Here is a 14,812-nt window from a genome sequence, read left to right on the forward strand (position 1 = left end):
AGGGCTCACCTCTGCTGATGGGCCATCATGGACTGAATGGCCCCAGCACAATGGGCAGCTGCAAGGACTGAGACCATCAAGGCTCCCAAAATATCCCATGACTCCCAGGATGACATCATTCCATTGTGAAACTGCCCGCCCTGGGGGAGGGGCTGAGCATTCCCACCGGAACCTGAGCATATAAAATCTGGGTTTGGGGCCTTCTGGCAACACTTAACAGATCCAGGGCAGGAGCAGAACTCCAAGAGGACTGTGACCACTGCTGTTGACAAGACTGCTCCCATCACTTGGACAGGACTGTGTCCACCACTCTGCCCAACAGGTTTTGTTTTCTTTCCTTTTGCTTTGCATGCAGCGGGACCAGGTGGTGCTCAGCACAGGAACTAACCAGCACCGTTCTGCTCTTGTCCCAGGGTGCCTGGTTATACTCAGCCTTTGTGGGTTACAGCTGTATCATGGTATTTCTTGTCATCTCTTTGGTGAATTGTAATTCCCACCTTAATCTCTCTTGAGGCAGATCAGTGGGGTTCATTTCTCATGCCAGGTAAAACCAGCATGGTGTTTGAGAGGATTTTACAGTCATGATACAGCCGGTGACTTCTAGAGAAAGACTTGGGCAGGAGGAACCCATAAGCCAACACACTCACACCTTGTTTTTCCCTCCACACCAGGATTTCCTACTCCCAAACCTTGGCCAGATGGAGGAGGAGGCTGTGAGGAAGAGGAAGATGCCCCGGAACACCCAGGCAGGTGAGGTGGAAATCCCTGCCTGTTTCCCCCTCTCTCCTGCTCCATCTCCCAGCCCAGCATCGCCCCCAGCTGCAGGACAACCCCGCTGCCGATGCCGTCCTGCGGGGGACGGACTGGGGGGATCTCCTTCCCCTTCCCTGTGGCATGCAGGCAAATGCCATCCTCTCCTTGTCCTTCCTCCCCCAGACAAGGAGCTGAGGACAGAGCCCAGGGAGGACAAATCCCCGCGGCAGAACCTGGTGGAAGAGGCCATTTTGAGCAGCTCCATGGCGCAGGAATCCAGCGGGGAGGAAAACCACCGGAGATCCCACAGGAGGAGGGGCTGCAAACGCAGCCCAGGGAGCTGTGAGGACGAAAGACCCACCCTGTGCCGGGATGGCGGCCGGAGATCCAGCCAGAGCTCAAACCTGGTGGTCCACGAGCAGTGTCATGCTAGGGAGAAACACTTCAAGTGCTTGGAATGTGGGAAGAGCTTCAGCCAGAGCACCACCCTGATCCACCACCGGTTGATCCACACTGAGGAACGGCCCTATGTGTGTGGGGAATGTGGGAAGAGCTTCAGCACAAGCTCCAACCTGATCCGCCACCGCCAGGTCCACACCGGGGAACGGCCCTATGTGTGTGGGGAATGTGGGAAGAGCTTCAGCCAGAGCACCACCCTGATCCGCCACCGCCAGGTCCACACAGGGGAACGGCCCTATGTGTGTGGGGAATGTGGGAAGAGCTTCAGCCGCCGCTCCCACCTGATTTGCCACCAGATGATCCACACAGGGGAACGGCCCTACGAGTGTGGGGAGTGTGGGAAGAGGTTTCAGACCAGCTCCAGTCTCCTCCAGCACCAGCGGATTCACACAGATGAGAGGCCCTTCCGCTGCCCCGACTGCGGGAAGTGCTTCAGGTACAACTTTGACCTCACCAGGCACAAACGCATCCACACCGGGGAGAGGCCCTACGAGTGTCCTGAGTGTGGGAAGAGCTTCTCCAGGAGCTCTCACTTGACCAGACACCAACAGTGCCACCAGTAAGGGAAGCCCTGCGAGTGCCCTGAGTGCAGGAAGAGCTCCAACTGCATCTCGCAGCAGAGGATCCATGTGGGGTGATGCACAGTGACCCCCGTTGGGCAGAGACCTGGTGACCCCTGTTCCAGATGATCCCCATGGTTGCGGGGAATGTTTGAGAGATTTATTTCACTTCTCATTCTCGTGCTCTGATTTCATTGCTAATAAATGCAATCCCTGTCCCCAGACTGGGTCTGTGTTTCTGTGCTGGTGATCGGGGCAGGAGCTCTCCTGGTCCTTAGCTCAGCTCCTGGGCCTTTCCTCAGCCAATCAAAGAAGTCACTAAACAATTTTTAGCCACTCTGAGCTTTTCTCGCTGATGACTGCCCAGGTGCCAGGCGGATCTGCCGCACCCAGAGCTCCCCACCTGGGGCCCCCCCTCACCCCCAGTGCCCCCTGGGAGCAGAATTAAGGGAGAGGGGAGGTTTCAGCACCTGCCAAGTGCTGGGGATGGGGCATCTGGGGCCATACTGGTGGCACTGGTGGTGCTGGGAGCCCCCCTGGCCACAGGCATGGAGCTCTCAGGTGAGCCGAGGGGGTGGAAGAGGACTCGGGTATGGTGGGGAAGGTGGGGAGAGGAGGGAAAATGGGTGTGTGGGACCCATAAAATGAGTTGGAGGGGGTGTGGGACCCCCTAAAGCAAGAATGGGAAAGGGGCTGAGGACTGGGGGATGATGGGAGAGGTGTGGGAAAGCTTAGAAATTAGGGAATGGGAAGGGTGGGATTTGAAAACTGAGCAGGAGGGGGCTGGGGATTGGGAGGATTGTGTGAAAAGGGTTGGGAAAGGGTCAAAAGTGGGGACTGGGACCCCCAAACTGATGGGGGCAGGGGCTGGCAGCTGGGGATTGATGGGAAAGGAGGGGAGTAAATGGAAAAAGGGTGGAAATGAGGGTGGGACTGCGGGAAGGAAGGTCCCATGGCGGCCGTGGAGCAAGGGCTTATGGAGTGGGGATCCAGGGTGGCCCCCTGAGCTCTTGGCTTGCTGTAGCGTGCTGGGGGCTGCTGGGGGAGCACCCCCTGACCTGTGTCCTGCTTACACAGGGCTCTTCCAGCACATGGTAAAGTCCGAGTGTCGCTTCATTAATGGTACCAAACAGGCAAGGTTGGTGGTGAGGTTCAGCTACAGCCTGGAGCAGCTCCTGCACTTGGACAGCAAGGTGGGGCACTGCGTGGGGGACACACTGTATGGGGAGAAACAGGCCCGCTACTGGAACACTGTCCTGGGGTGATGTTATGAGGCTGCTTTATTCCTTAACCCTCCGCTCAATGCCCAAGGACGCTGTGTCTTTAGGATGGACCCAGGGCTGGGGCCGGATCCACGGGGCCCGGGTGCGGGTCGGTTCAACAGCTAGAGCCCAACGGCTCGGGGGCTCCGGGGTCTCGGCAGGGCCTGGGAGGGAGTGCGCCGGGAGCGCTGTGTGGCTCCTTGGGTTTTTGGTGTTCTGGCTAGCTGGAAAATGGTTCTGTTGGTTTTTCTTGTTCTTTTTCTCTTCCCTCCCCTTGCCTCACTGCCTCCCTTCCCTTCCCTACGATCCAGGGAGCCTGCGAGTTGGCACTGGTGGGCCCGCGGGGTGGCCCTGGCTGGTCCGAGCCCATGTGTCTTTTCCTTCTCCAGGAATTTGTTGTACTTCGGGGTTTTTTTTCCCCCTGTTCTACCCTGCTTTGTTTGGTGTTAATAAACAGTTTGGGGTTTATTTCCCACTTCCAGTTCTTGTGACCCACTTGTCTTACTGGTGGAGGAAAAGGGGAGGCCCTTTTCCCTTTGGAGGAGACACTCATTCCAGAGTGTTTCCTCCTGAGGTCTTGTCTCCAAAACCAAGACATAAATTTGGCGCCCAACTTAAGGGGCACGTGGAAGCGGAAAAAAAAGTTAAAATCATTTTGGTTCTTCTCTAGAAGTCACCGGCTGTATCATCACTGTAAAATCCTCTCAAACACCGTGCTGGTTTTACCTGGCATGAGAAATGAACCCCACTGATCTGCCTCAAGAGAGATTAAGGTGGGAGTTACAATTCACCAAAGAGATGACAAGAAATACCATGATACAGCTGTAACCCACAAAGGCTGAGTATAACCAGGCACCCTGGGACAAGAGCAGAACGGTGCTGGTTAGTTCCTGTGCTGAGCACCACCTGGTCCCGCTGCATGCAAAGCAAAAGGAAAGAAAACAAAACCTGTTGGGCAGAGTGGTGGACACAGTCCTGTCCAAGTGATGGCAGCAGTCTTGTCAACAGCAGTGGTCACAGTCCTGTTGGAGTCCTGCTCCTGCCCTGGATCTGTTAAGTGTTGCCAGAAGGCCCCAAACCCAGATTTTATATGCTCAGGTTCAGGTGGGAATGCTCAGCCCCTCCCCCAGGGCGGGCAGTTTCACAATGGAACGATGTCATCCTGGGAGTCATGGGATATTTTGGGAGCCTTGATGGTCTCAGTCCTTGCAGCTGCCCATTGTGCTGGGGCCATTCAGTCCATGATGGCCCATCAGCAGAGGTGAGCCCTCAGGCTGGGTGGGACTGTGCTGCTGCTACCCCGGAGGGAGTTATCACAGCTGAGTCATTGGTGTGCAGAAAAAGAAACACTGCCCTGCCTCCCAGGGTTTGCCTCTCCTTCCTTATCTCATTTAACAGCCAGCTCCTCATAGCCTGAGGGGTCGGGGGTGCACTGGGCAGCTCCTGCAAACGACCCATCATGAACAGCTCATCAGAAATGAGATACGGGGAGTGGAATGCACAGTTTGGTCCCACCCACAGAGGGCTAAAGTGGCCCCCTGCTCCTGTCAGCAGCACAGGCTGGCAGGCAGATGGCATTGTAAGGTCTTGCTCCACTTGGCTTTCAGCCCAGTAACCCACGGGCAGGGTCCCTTCCCACCCCAGTCCTTCCGGGCTTCTGGCAGGGACTCGCTTCCCTTTCCTTCCTCCCTCTGCTTCCAGCTGGGAATGTGCTGGGAAATGTCCAGCAAAGCAGCCTTTGCTGTCTGCTCTGGGGGCCCACCCAGCTGCTGGACCTTGTCCCCTGGCCCTGCACGGCTCCCGTGGGAGGCACGGCAGGACCAGCACCCTGCGAGCCTCGGCAATGCCCCTCTGGGATCCACGGCACACCCTCCAGGGATCTGGAATTCCAGTTCCCAGCAAGGAGAAGATGTTCCTGCCCTTGAAGGCAAAGCTCTCAGGAAGGAGCCAGAAGCCAAGTGCAGCAAGATCTTACAGTGACATTTCACTGCCAGCCTTCATCACCTCACCCATGGTTGTTTTAGCTGGTGGATTGGGAACAAAATCAGAGGAGGGCCTTTGGTGGGAGCTGCCCTGGGTCCAGAGAGACACTGAGAGACAAACAGAGCAGGCAAAGAAAGGCAGAAGAGGAAGGAGGACACAAATACAGCCAGCTGAGAAGGTGGCACTCTGGAAACCAGACCAGAACTGACTGAAAATGAATGTGACAGAAAGAAATAATTTGGAATTTTGATTTCCTATCAAAATACCATTTCCTGCCTTTCTCACAAACCTCCTCCTGCTGTCATTCTGCAGGGCTTTCATAAAGTGCTCTGCTCTGAGTGGATGTTCCAGGCTGCAGACACAAGGAAACCCGGAATGGGCTTCTTCCTGCTCCTGGGGAGTTTGACATCCTCACCTGAGGAGATGAGGAGGCGCCAGAAGAAAAGGGCAGCTGGGCTTCACCCTTCCACAGGAATAAGAGGGGGAAAGTCTCTCGTCCTCTCTGTCGCTGCTCCCACAGGGATGTGAAGGCTGATCCCAGACCCCCAAGGGTCACATTCAGGGCTGCCTTCCCGCAATGCTCGCGTGGAATGGAGGGGCAGCGTGGCAGCACCTGGATCTTGGACCACCCAGCTGCCCCCCATGTTTGGAGGTGCCTGAGGAGGGCTGGGACGGTGCCAGGGACATCCTGCAGTGACACCTCAGCTGTCCCGCTCTGCATGTGCTCAGTCCCAAACCTCACCCTGATCCTGATCTCAGTCTCACTCCACGTTTAGACAAACTCACCGTCCCGTGTTTAATCTCATCCCATTCCCAGAATCATCTAGTCCCAGACCCAATCCCAACCCCAGCCCTAAAGCCAATCCTACATTTAGCCTTAACCCCAATCCCAGCTGTAATCCAAATCTCAGCCCTAACTCCAACCCCAACCCCAATCCCAGCCCCTTCCTAAACCCTCAGCCCCAAACCAAATCCCACGTTTAGCCCGAGCTGCAATCCCGGCTGCAATTCCAGTCCCTGCCCCAGCCTCCAGCGTTATCCCAAGTCCCACGTTCAGCTCTAACTCCAAACCCAGCCCCAATTCCAACTCTAACCCCAACCCCAGTGCCAAATTTAGCCCTAACTCCAGCCTCAACACCAGCCCCGGCCCACACTCCAGTCCCACATTTAGCTCTAAATCCAAACCCAGCCCCAGCGGCAGCCCACATCCCATACCATTATTAGAGCTAATCCCAATCCCAGTCCCAGTTCCAGCCCCAATCCCAGCCCCAGCCCTCACCCCAATCCCACCTGTCGTGGGTGTCTCGGTTTTGAAAGACAGGTGTCTGCTAAGGAAGGCAGAAGCCCCCCCTTGAAGTGGCAGATATAACCCCTTTTCCCTCTAAGTTATTATATTTTGAAATCAAGGGCCTTTAGGCGAAGATGTGGGAAATAGGAATAACAGTTCTTTACTATATATATATATATATATGTATATAACCAGTCAAACAAAACAACAACAACTATGGCAGTAACAGCAATCACAAACCCAGTGCCAGCCTTCTCGGCTGTCGGGCCCTTTCCCCTCGGGTGCAGTTCCGCTCGCAGCCGGCAGGGGCGCTGGCGGCTCCCGGTGAGCAGGGCAGGTGCGATGGTTCCCCCGCGGCTGCAGGGGGCGCTCCGGAGCGAGCTCGGGAAACACGCGGCACCGGTGCCCTGGGATCCCGGGAAGGGATGGAACAAAGGCTTCACAAACCCCTGGGCAGCCGATCCCGGACTCTCAGGAACAGCAGGCTGGAACGGCAGGCTGGAACGGCAGGCTAGAACGGCAGGCTGGAGCGGCGGGGACGAACGCAAATCCCGGGTGGCAGGTGAGATGTATCCAGATGGGAGAACCCCACGGAAGCCCAGGCAGGCAGGGCGAGCAGGGCTACAGCGTAGCGAAAGCTCGAAGCAGCAGCGGGGCAGGGCAGCCACAGCCCGGTCTCCAGTAGGGCAGGGAAAGCGGCTTTTGGGGTCCCAGTATTGTTTCCAGCAGGAAGAAAGAACGGCCAAAAAGAAAGAAACAGCAGCTCCTTTCTCTGCAGCTTTTCTCTCCGGACGCTCAGAGCGAACTGCCCCCACACCCAGGTGTAGACAAAGGAGTAGCCAGGCCCGCCCCACCCCCCTTTTTGTCTTTCTAAACTACAGCTATTTGTCCCCTAGCAACATGCATATGGGAAAAAATTCCTTTAACAGGAAAAAAACTAAGACTAAACTGAAACCCCAACATTATCCACCCCGAATTTTTTCCCATACTAACATGTTACATGAAACGTAACTTTTTTTAACCATGTAAATCTATGCATCACCCAGATTATATACAAATATACATGCTGATACTGATACAAGTACAGAGCCATGGGTAGTTCACCCTAAAACAAGGTCCCCTTGAGGTAAGCATCGGGTCTCTCCATCCTTTTGCATCACCCACCAGGTGCAACCTGGTCCCTGAGCAAAAACGACCCCACGGATGGGTTTGTCTTTGCTCAAGGCAGACTTTACCCAAACAGTTTTTCCAAGCATACCTCTCATGTGCACCACTGGAACCTTATCCCCGTCTGTTGTTTGTAGGGGTTCGGATTGGGCAGGGCCTGCTCGGCTGGTGGAGCCTCGGGTGTTAACTAACCAGGTGGCTCTTGCTAAATGCACCTCCCAGTTTTTGAAAGTCCCCCCACCCAGTGCCTTCAAGGTGGTTTTAAGCAGTCCATTACACCGCTCAACCTTCCCAGCTGCTGGTGTGTTGCTGCCTGTTCTGATCTTCCCTTCCCCCCTCCCAAAGACATGTGCTCTGAGCTCCTTTGTTCCAAGCGCGGGCAAAGCCAAATGTAACTCAGACTCTTCAGCAGTGTCTGATTGGCCGCTCACCCCGGGTCCGCCCCCAGTCCTCCCCTTTCCCCTTCTCCGAATAAAAGATGGTCGAGGGGAGGCAAACGCCCTCTCTCAGCTCAGCTACTTTCCTGTAAACATCTCTGGTCGTCTGTCTCATTTTGAAAGCTTCTAACTGCAGGGAATTGAGCGAGCAGGGAGCTATATTTCTCCCTCTTTTGCTTCTGCTGATGGTATTTGCTCTGCAGCTGATTCAGGTACCGATTCTAGAGCTACTAAAGTGCTAGATCACCCTTGCTACCTCTCAAGGCTGCTCGAGGCTTTCTAAGGCATTGAAATACAAGCGCTAGCCGGTATAAAAGCTGAAAAGATACCTTCCACATTTGGCGCCCAACGTGCTATCTCTGAACTCCGGTTCTGAGAGACTTTCAGGGTGTCCCGGCAGCTGCGTGTCTGCTGGAGTTAGCTCTGCACGTCCTGCTGTGCCAGCTCTGTGTGGCGAGGTGTTACTTTTTGCGTGACATCGAGCCCAGAGCCTCAGCCTGTACCCTCCCCCACGCCACGTGGCGAGGGAACGGCTGGAAAGCAGAAGACCCTTCTCGCGTTTTTTTTTTTTCTTCGGACCTGCTTTCCTGTGATAAATCCAGAATTCTGGTGAGTATTTCCCTGCTGGTTTAGGGGCTCCTGTCTTAAGCTGGTGCCAGTGTAAACTTTCTCTTTTTTTTTTTTTCCTCCTTTTTGGCGAGTAAGGGGTTGAGGTTTGCTGTGCATTCATAATGGGATCTGAAGTTTCTGCACACCATAGAGAAATATACCACCAAGTTCAAAGTTACCTTTCTTTAACTGGGCATAAATACCCTAAAAATCTACTTCAATCTTTTGTACAATGGCTTTTTCAGTACTTTCCTAATCTGACCTCCGAAGACATAAGATCTGCTGAATTTTGGGATAAGGTGGGGAGAAAACTCTCCTCTCTGAGGCGTGCAGGAGATGAAACAGTTTCAAAATTCTTTCCTCTCCTGTTACTAAGTTATACTTTGCCAGAGAAAAAGGCAGTACATGAAAAGCCACTGCAAAACCCCCCTGTTAATTCCCTTATACCCTCTTCCAACCCCTGTGTCCCGGACCCCTCTTCCCCTACGCTGGAAAACACAGCTAGAGCAGACTGCTTCTCAGCACAGGAGAGCTATCGTCCTCCTGGCTCACCCGTGTTTCCTCAGCACCCTGCCTTGGATGGGAATCCAGAGCCCATCCCAGGACCTTCCCAACCCCTCTTCTCCACTGCCTTTTCCCCAGTTTCTAGCCCTCATGTTTCAAGCGCGCGTAAAAACCCCTTCTCCCCTGATCTCTTTGTTCCCAGGGACAGCCATTGCCATGTGCTGGCAGCCCGGGAAAAAACCCCTCCCCCCCAACCGCTTTTCTCCGAGTTTGTTTGTCTCTAGTAATGGCGGACGCAATGTTCCTTCCTCTCCAAACTACACCTCCCACAATCCCTTTCTCCCCATCCCACAAATCCCTTCTTGTCCCCATCCCCTCCCACTCCTGCGTTACAACATGACCCCGACCCCACCCCCACAGTGTCGTGTTTCACCCCCCCTCTGTTCCCGCCCACGGCTCAAGTACCGCCCCTGCCTCCCACAACCCCGCCCCCAACCCCTCCCCTCCTCCGGCCGTGTCCCCGCCTCCACTCCCCGCCCCTGCCCCTCCACTCCCCGCCCCTGCCCCTCCACTCCCCGCCCCTGCTTCCCATTGTCCCGCCCCAGGTTCCCACAGTCCTGTGACCGCCCCTCTGAATCCGGGAACCCATGGCTACCAGGAAGTAACTCCAACTGCTTCTACTACACTCTCTTGTACTAGCAATGGAGCAAACCCTGACTGGAAACCCCTTTCTTATTCTGATATTAAGGATTTGTGCAAGGCAATTAAGGCGTTTGGAATGCATAGTAATTATTTTAAGAGCCTTTTAAGTGCTACTTTTGCAACTCACTTACTTGTACCTCATGATTTACTTACATTAATGCAAACTCTTCTCACACCTGGTGATTTTATGGTGTGGAAAAAGCAATGGAAAATAATTTTATCTGATTTATTAAAAATTTTATGGCAAACTCCAGATAATTACCTGGATTTTGAAAACAATTATATCACATTAGACCTTTTATCTGGTGACAATAATATGGCAAATCCTCAAAAACAAGCAATGCTTATCCCTCGTCCAGTTCTTACTGAAATCACACATGCTGCTGAAAAGGCCTTAACATTATTACCATCTCAAACTCCTAATTCTCATTATACCACCATCAAGCAATCGCCAAATGAAAATATTATTCACTTTTATAACCGTTTGTACGAAGCTGTCTCTTCCCAGGTCCCTAATCCTGACCTCCAACAAGCGCTCCTACTCGAACTTCTCCAAGTTAATACGAATGATGCTTGCAAACAAGTCATTCTCACTCTCCCGCTGTATCCTCCTCCTACTGTTAAATCCATCCTCGAAGTCTGTACGAAGAAGGTGCAGCTGAACACAGCTGCTCCCTTTTTGAAAAAAGTGGGGATGGTTGGGGAGGTTGTGGAGAATGTTACAGGTACAGGAGAAACTCAATCGCGCGGTAACTTTGTATGCTATCGTTGTCAGAAAAAGGGACATGTAGCTCGCAATTGCAGAGCAATTATAACTGCTGATAAAAACTCTCCAAAGACTGTTTCCCCAGGTCAACAGCAGGGAAACTCGCGACTCAACGCGTCCTAACAGCTCCGCGTTCAGACATAAATAGGGCTGCAGACAAAGCAACTTGGACTTCTGGACTCAGGTTTAAGGTAACCTGTGATAAAGCACACCATTTCAACAACAACAAACAGACTGTAATACCCATTTCATTCCAGAATGTGGACCACATGCCAGAATTTACATACCTTTTTGTTATTGGGGACACTCGGGAAACACCTGCTGGGATAGAGGTTACACCCACACTCATGAAAGTGGATCAGAACGGGTGTTCTAACCTAATGGTACAATGTATATATCCACCGTACTTTATGCCTAAAGGTCAAGTCATTGCACAGGCCTTTCCACTGCCCTATAAATACCTGCCCACAGATGGTCATATCCCAGCCATCTGTTGGACTGAGGTTTTGGGAAACAACAAACCTGTAATAGAATGTAAGCTCCGTTACAAATCACATAAAATCAGTATAATGGGAATGATAGACACAGGTGCTGATGTGTCTGTCATTCCATTTGATAAGTGGCCTACGCAATGAGAATTGCAATCTCAGGGCATCATACAAGGGATTGGAGGTACCCAAATTGCAAAGCAGTCCAAACACACCATCCAAATTGAAGGTCCTGAAGGACAAATAGCGACACTTCGTCCGTATGTCCTAGACACCAAATTCACCCTGTGGGGAAGGGATGCCATGTCTCAGTGGGGAACAAAAATTGATATCACGCCTAGACATCAAAATTTTCCCTTGCAGGCCACTGAAGCAGAGTGCCATCCACAGAAATTAACTTGGAAAACAGATGAACCCGTGTGGGTTAACCAGTGGTCGTTAAAAAAAGAAAACTTAGAGGCACTCAAAACATTAGTAGCTGAACAATTGGCTAAAGGAAATATAGTTCCAGCTAACAGCCCATGGAACACACCCGTGTTTGTAATACAAAAACCGGGAAAGAACAAATATAGGCTACTCCAAGATCTTAGAGAAGTTAATAAGGTTATTGAAGACATGGGACCCCTTCAACCAGGTATGCCATCACCTTCAATGCTCCCACAACATTGGCATTTAGCTGTTCTTGACATTAAAGATTGCTTCTTTCATATTCCACTCCACCCTGCAGATGCCCCCCGATTTGCATTTTCTGTACCATCTCTTCATCGTGAAACTCCCATGGAACGTTATCATTGGCTTGTGCTTCCCCAAGGTATGAAAAATTCCCCAACTCTCTGCCAAGAGTATATTGCTAAAATTCTATCTCCCATCCGTGCCAAAGCAGAGAAAGCCATCATCCTGCATTACATGGATGATGTGCTGGTGTGTGCTCCCAATAATCAGTATCTCGAGCAGACACTTAACATGGTGGTTGAGGCCCTAGAGGCCAAGGGCTTTGAATTACAACCTGAAAAAATGCAGAGAACAAGCCCTTGGAAATACCTCGGACTCAAAATCACAGAAACCTCTATCACCCCAATACCTGTCACCATTAATAATAACCCAAAAACACTAGAGGAAGTGCAACAGATCTGTGGGACACTGAAGTATTTAAGGTCCTGGTTAGGACTCACCACAGAGGATGTAGCTCCTCTTGCAAACCTAGTAAAAGGGGAAGGCGGTCCAGCATCCCCTAGATCCCTGACAGAAGAGGCAAGGCAGTCTCTCAAAAAGATACAAGAGCTCATTTCCACCAGACAAGCGCACAGGTATCAGCCCTCCCTACCCTTTAAGCTTGTCATTCTAGGGAAGGTACCACGCTTTCATGGCCTCATATTTCAGTGGGACAAAGAGCAGAAGGAACCCCTCATCATAATTGAATGGGTATTCCTTCCACTCCAACCTCCTAAAACCATCACACAGCCACAAGAACTAATGGCAAAAATTATCATGAAGGGTAGAGCAAGGCTCCGCACCCTGGCAGGATGTGACTTTGCATGCATCTATTTACCTGTAACAACTGACGCATTAGATCACCTACTCCAAAATAATATAAATTTACAGTTTGCATTAGATAGTTACTCAGGCCAAATCTCAAATCATTACCCAAAACATGACATGTTTAATCTGCCATTCTCTTTCATCCCTCGAGAGATTCAAAGTAGAAAACCCCTCGATGCGATTACCGTTTTTACTGATGCCTCAGGAAAAAGTAAAAAGTCCGTGGTCACATGGAAAAATCCAAAGACACAAAAGTGGGAATCTGACATCGAGGTAATCCAGGGATCACCACAAGTAGCTGAATTAGCAGCTGTTGTTAGAGCATTTGAGAGGTTCAAAGAACCCTTTAATTTGGTCACAGACTCAGCATATGTAGCTGGAGTAACTGTTAGAGCTGAGCATGCTCTCCTAAAAGAAATCTCAAACAAGAAAATTTATGATTTACTCTCAAAATTAATTTATCTGGTTTCCCACAGAGAGCATCCCTATTTTGTCATGCATGTGAAATCACATACAAACCTGCCAGGATTTATTGCAGAGGGTAATCGTAGATCTGATGCTCTGGCTATGCCAGCAGACATAGTTCTATCAGCCGACTTACCAAAGCTCCCCCAAGTTTTTGAACAAGCAAAATTGAGCCATGCCATGTACCATCAAAATATTCCTGCTCTTATCCGCATGTTCCATCTGTCGCGGACACAGGCAAAAGCAATAGTGGCAACGTGTCCCAACTGCCAGAAGCTACAGCTTCCATCACTGGGCATGGGGGTCAATCCCAGAGGCATTAATAGCGGTGAAGTGTGGCAAATGGACGTCACACATTTCCCCGAATTTGGGAGATTAAAATACGTTCATGTTTCTATTGATACCTTCTCTGGTGCTATGTATGCCTCTGCACATGCAGGTGAAAAGGCTAAGGATGTTGAAAAACATCTCGTCCAGGCTTTTGCTGTGCTCGGTATACCTGAGGAGATAAAAACTGATAATGGACCTGCCTACACCTCCCAGGAGTTTAAAAACTTTTGTCAGCAGTGGGGATTTTGACATGTTACAGGTATTCCTCACTCCCCAACTGGACAAGGCATTGTTGAACGTGCCCATCAAACCCTCAAGCGAATGCTGCTACAACAGTCAGGGACCACCAAACTCAACTCACCTGTCCTCAGACTCAGCAAAGCACTGTTTACCATAAACTTCCTGAATGGCACCTTTGAGGATCCAAACCCTCCCATCTATCGTCATTTCCAGAACACCAGGAGACAGAAACTGAAGGAAAATCCAGAAGTCCTGATCCGGGACCCAGAGACTCAAAAAATCCAAGGACCATACAAACTTGTAACTTGGGGACGTGGGTATGCCAGTGTATCTACCCCTCAAGGACTGAGATGGATCCCAGGGAAGTGGGTAAAACCTTATGTCACTTCCTCAAAAGTTAAGGAGGTTAAAACTGCCTCCTGGAAGAGACGCCGTAAAAAGAATCCTAATTTTGCACCTTCATGTAAACCCCCTACTGCAGATCTTCATGTTAATCCCTTAAGTTAAGTTGCACTGTTTTGCACTCAGGTTTTTGCACTGTATTTTGTAAATCTTCATCCTGATACTCCATACCATAGATGTCCTGACTAAACCCCTGAGTTTTGACTGGGGAACTAGTTTAAAGGCATCCTAGGTACTGTCGAGTTGTAGGGACGATAGATTACAATTATATTTTGCACTGTTGTTTTGTTACTGTTCTATGCACTTTTAAGTTACTAAGAGTTACAACCCAGCTTTAAAGAAAAAAAAATAGGGAATTGTTGCTGCCTGTTCTGAGCTTCCCCTCCCCCCTCCCAAAGACATGTGCTCTGAGCTCCTTTGTTCCAAGCGCAGGCAAAGCCAAATGTAACTCAGACTCTTCAGCAGTGTCTGATTGGCCGCTCACCCCGGGTCCGCCCCCAGTCCTCCCCCTTTCCCCTTCTCCGAATAAAAGATGGTCGAGGGGAGGCAAACGCTCTCTCTCAGCTCAGCTACTTTCCTGTAAACATCTCTGGTTGTCTGTCTCATTTGAAAGCTTCTAACTGCAGGGAATTGAGCGAGCAGGGAGCTATATTTCTCCCTCTTTGCTTCTGCTGATGGTATTTGCTCTGCAGCTGATTCAGGTACCGATTTTAGAGCTGCTAAAGTGCTAGATCGCCCTTGCTACCTCTCAAGGCTGCTCGAGGCTTTCTAAGGCATTGAAATACAAGCGCTAGCCGATATAAAAGCTGAAAAGATACCTTCCACATCTCTGGACCCAGGGCAGCTCCCACCAAAGGC

At 51.1% G+C, this 14,812-nt stretch overlaps 1 protein-coding gene and 1 long non-coding RNA gene across 2 annotated transcripts in view; both read left to right on the forward strand.

The window, feature by feature from the left end:
* Positions 1–246: 246 nt before the first annotated feature.
* Positions 247–962, forward strand: LOC125319047. Its single transcript, XR_007200585.1, has 3 exons — positions 247–322; positions 672–750; positions 937–962. It is a non-coding gene; the product is annotated as an uncharacterized LOC125319047 (long non-coding RNA).
* A 54-nt stretch (positions 963–1,016) lies between these two features.
* The window catches only part of LOC125319050 (zinc finger protein 132-like), a 33,802-nt gene continuing 20,006 nt past the window's right edge, over positions 1,017–14,812 (forward strand). The window contains exons 1-3 of the mRNA XM_048289996.1: positions 1,017–1,021; positions 1,139–1,762; positions 1,835–1,846. Coding sequence (XP_048145953.1) covers positions 1,017–1,021; positions 1,139–1,762; positions 1,835–1,846 — 641 coding nt within the window. The remainder of the gene's footprint in view (positions 1,022–1,138; positions 1,763–1,834; positions 1,847–14,812) is intronic.

Source organism: Corvus hawaiiensis, chromosome 35, assembly GCF_020740725.1.
Source record: "Corvus hawaiiensis isolate bCorHaw1 chromosome 35, bCorHaw1.pri.cur, whole genome shotgun sequence".
NCBI lineage: Eukaryota > Metazoa > Chordata > Aves > Passeriformes > Corvidae > Corvus > Corvus hawaiiensis.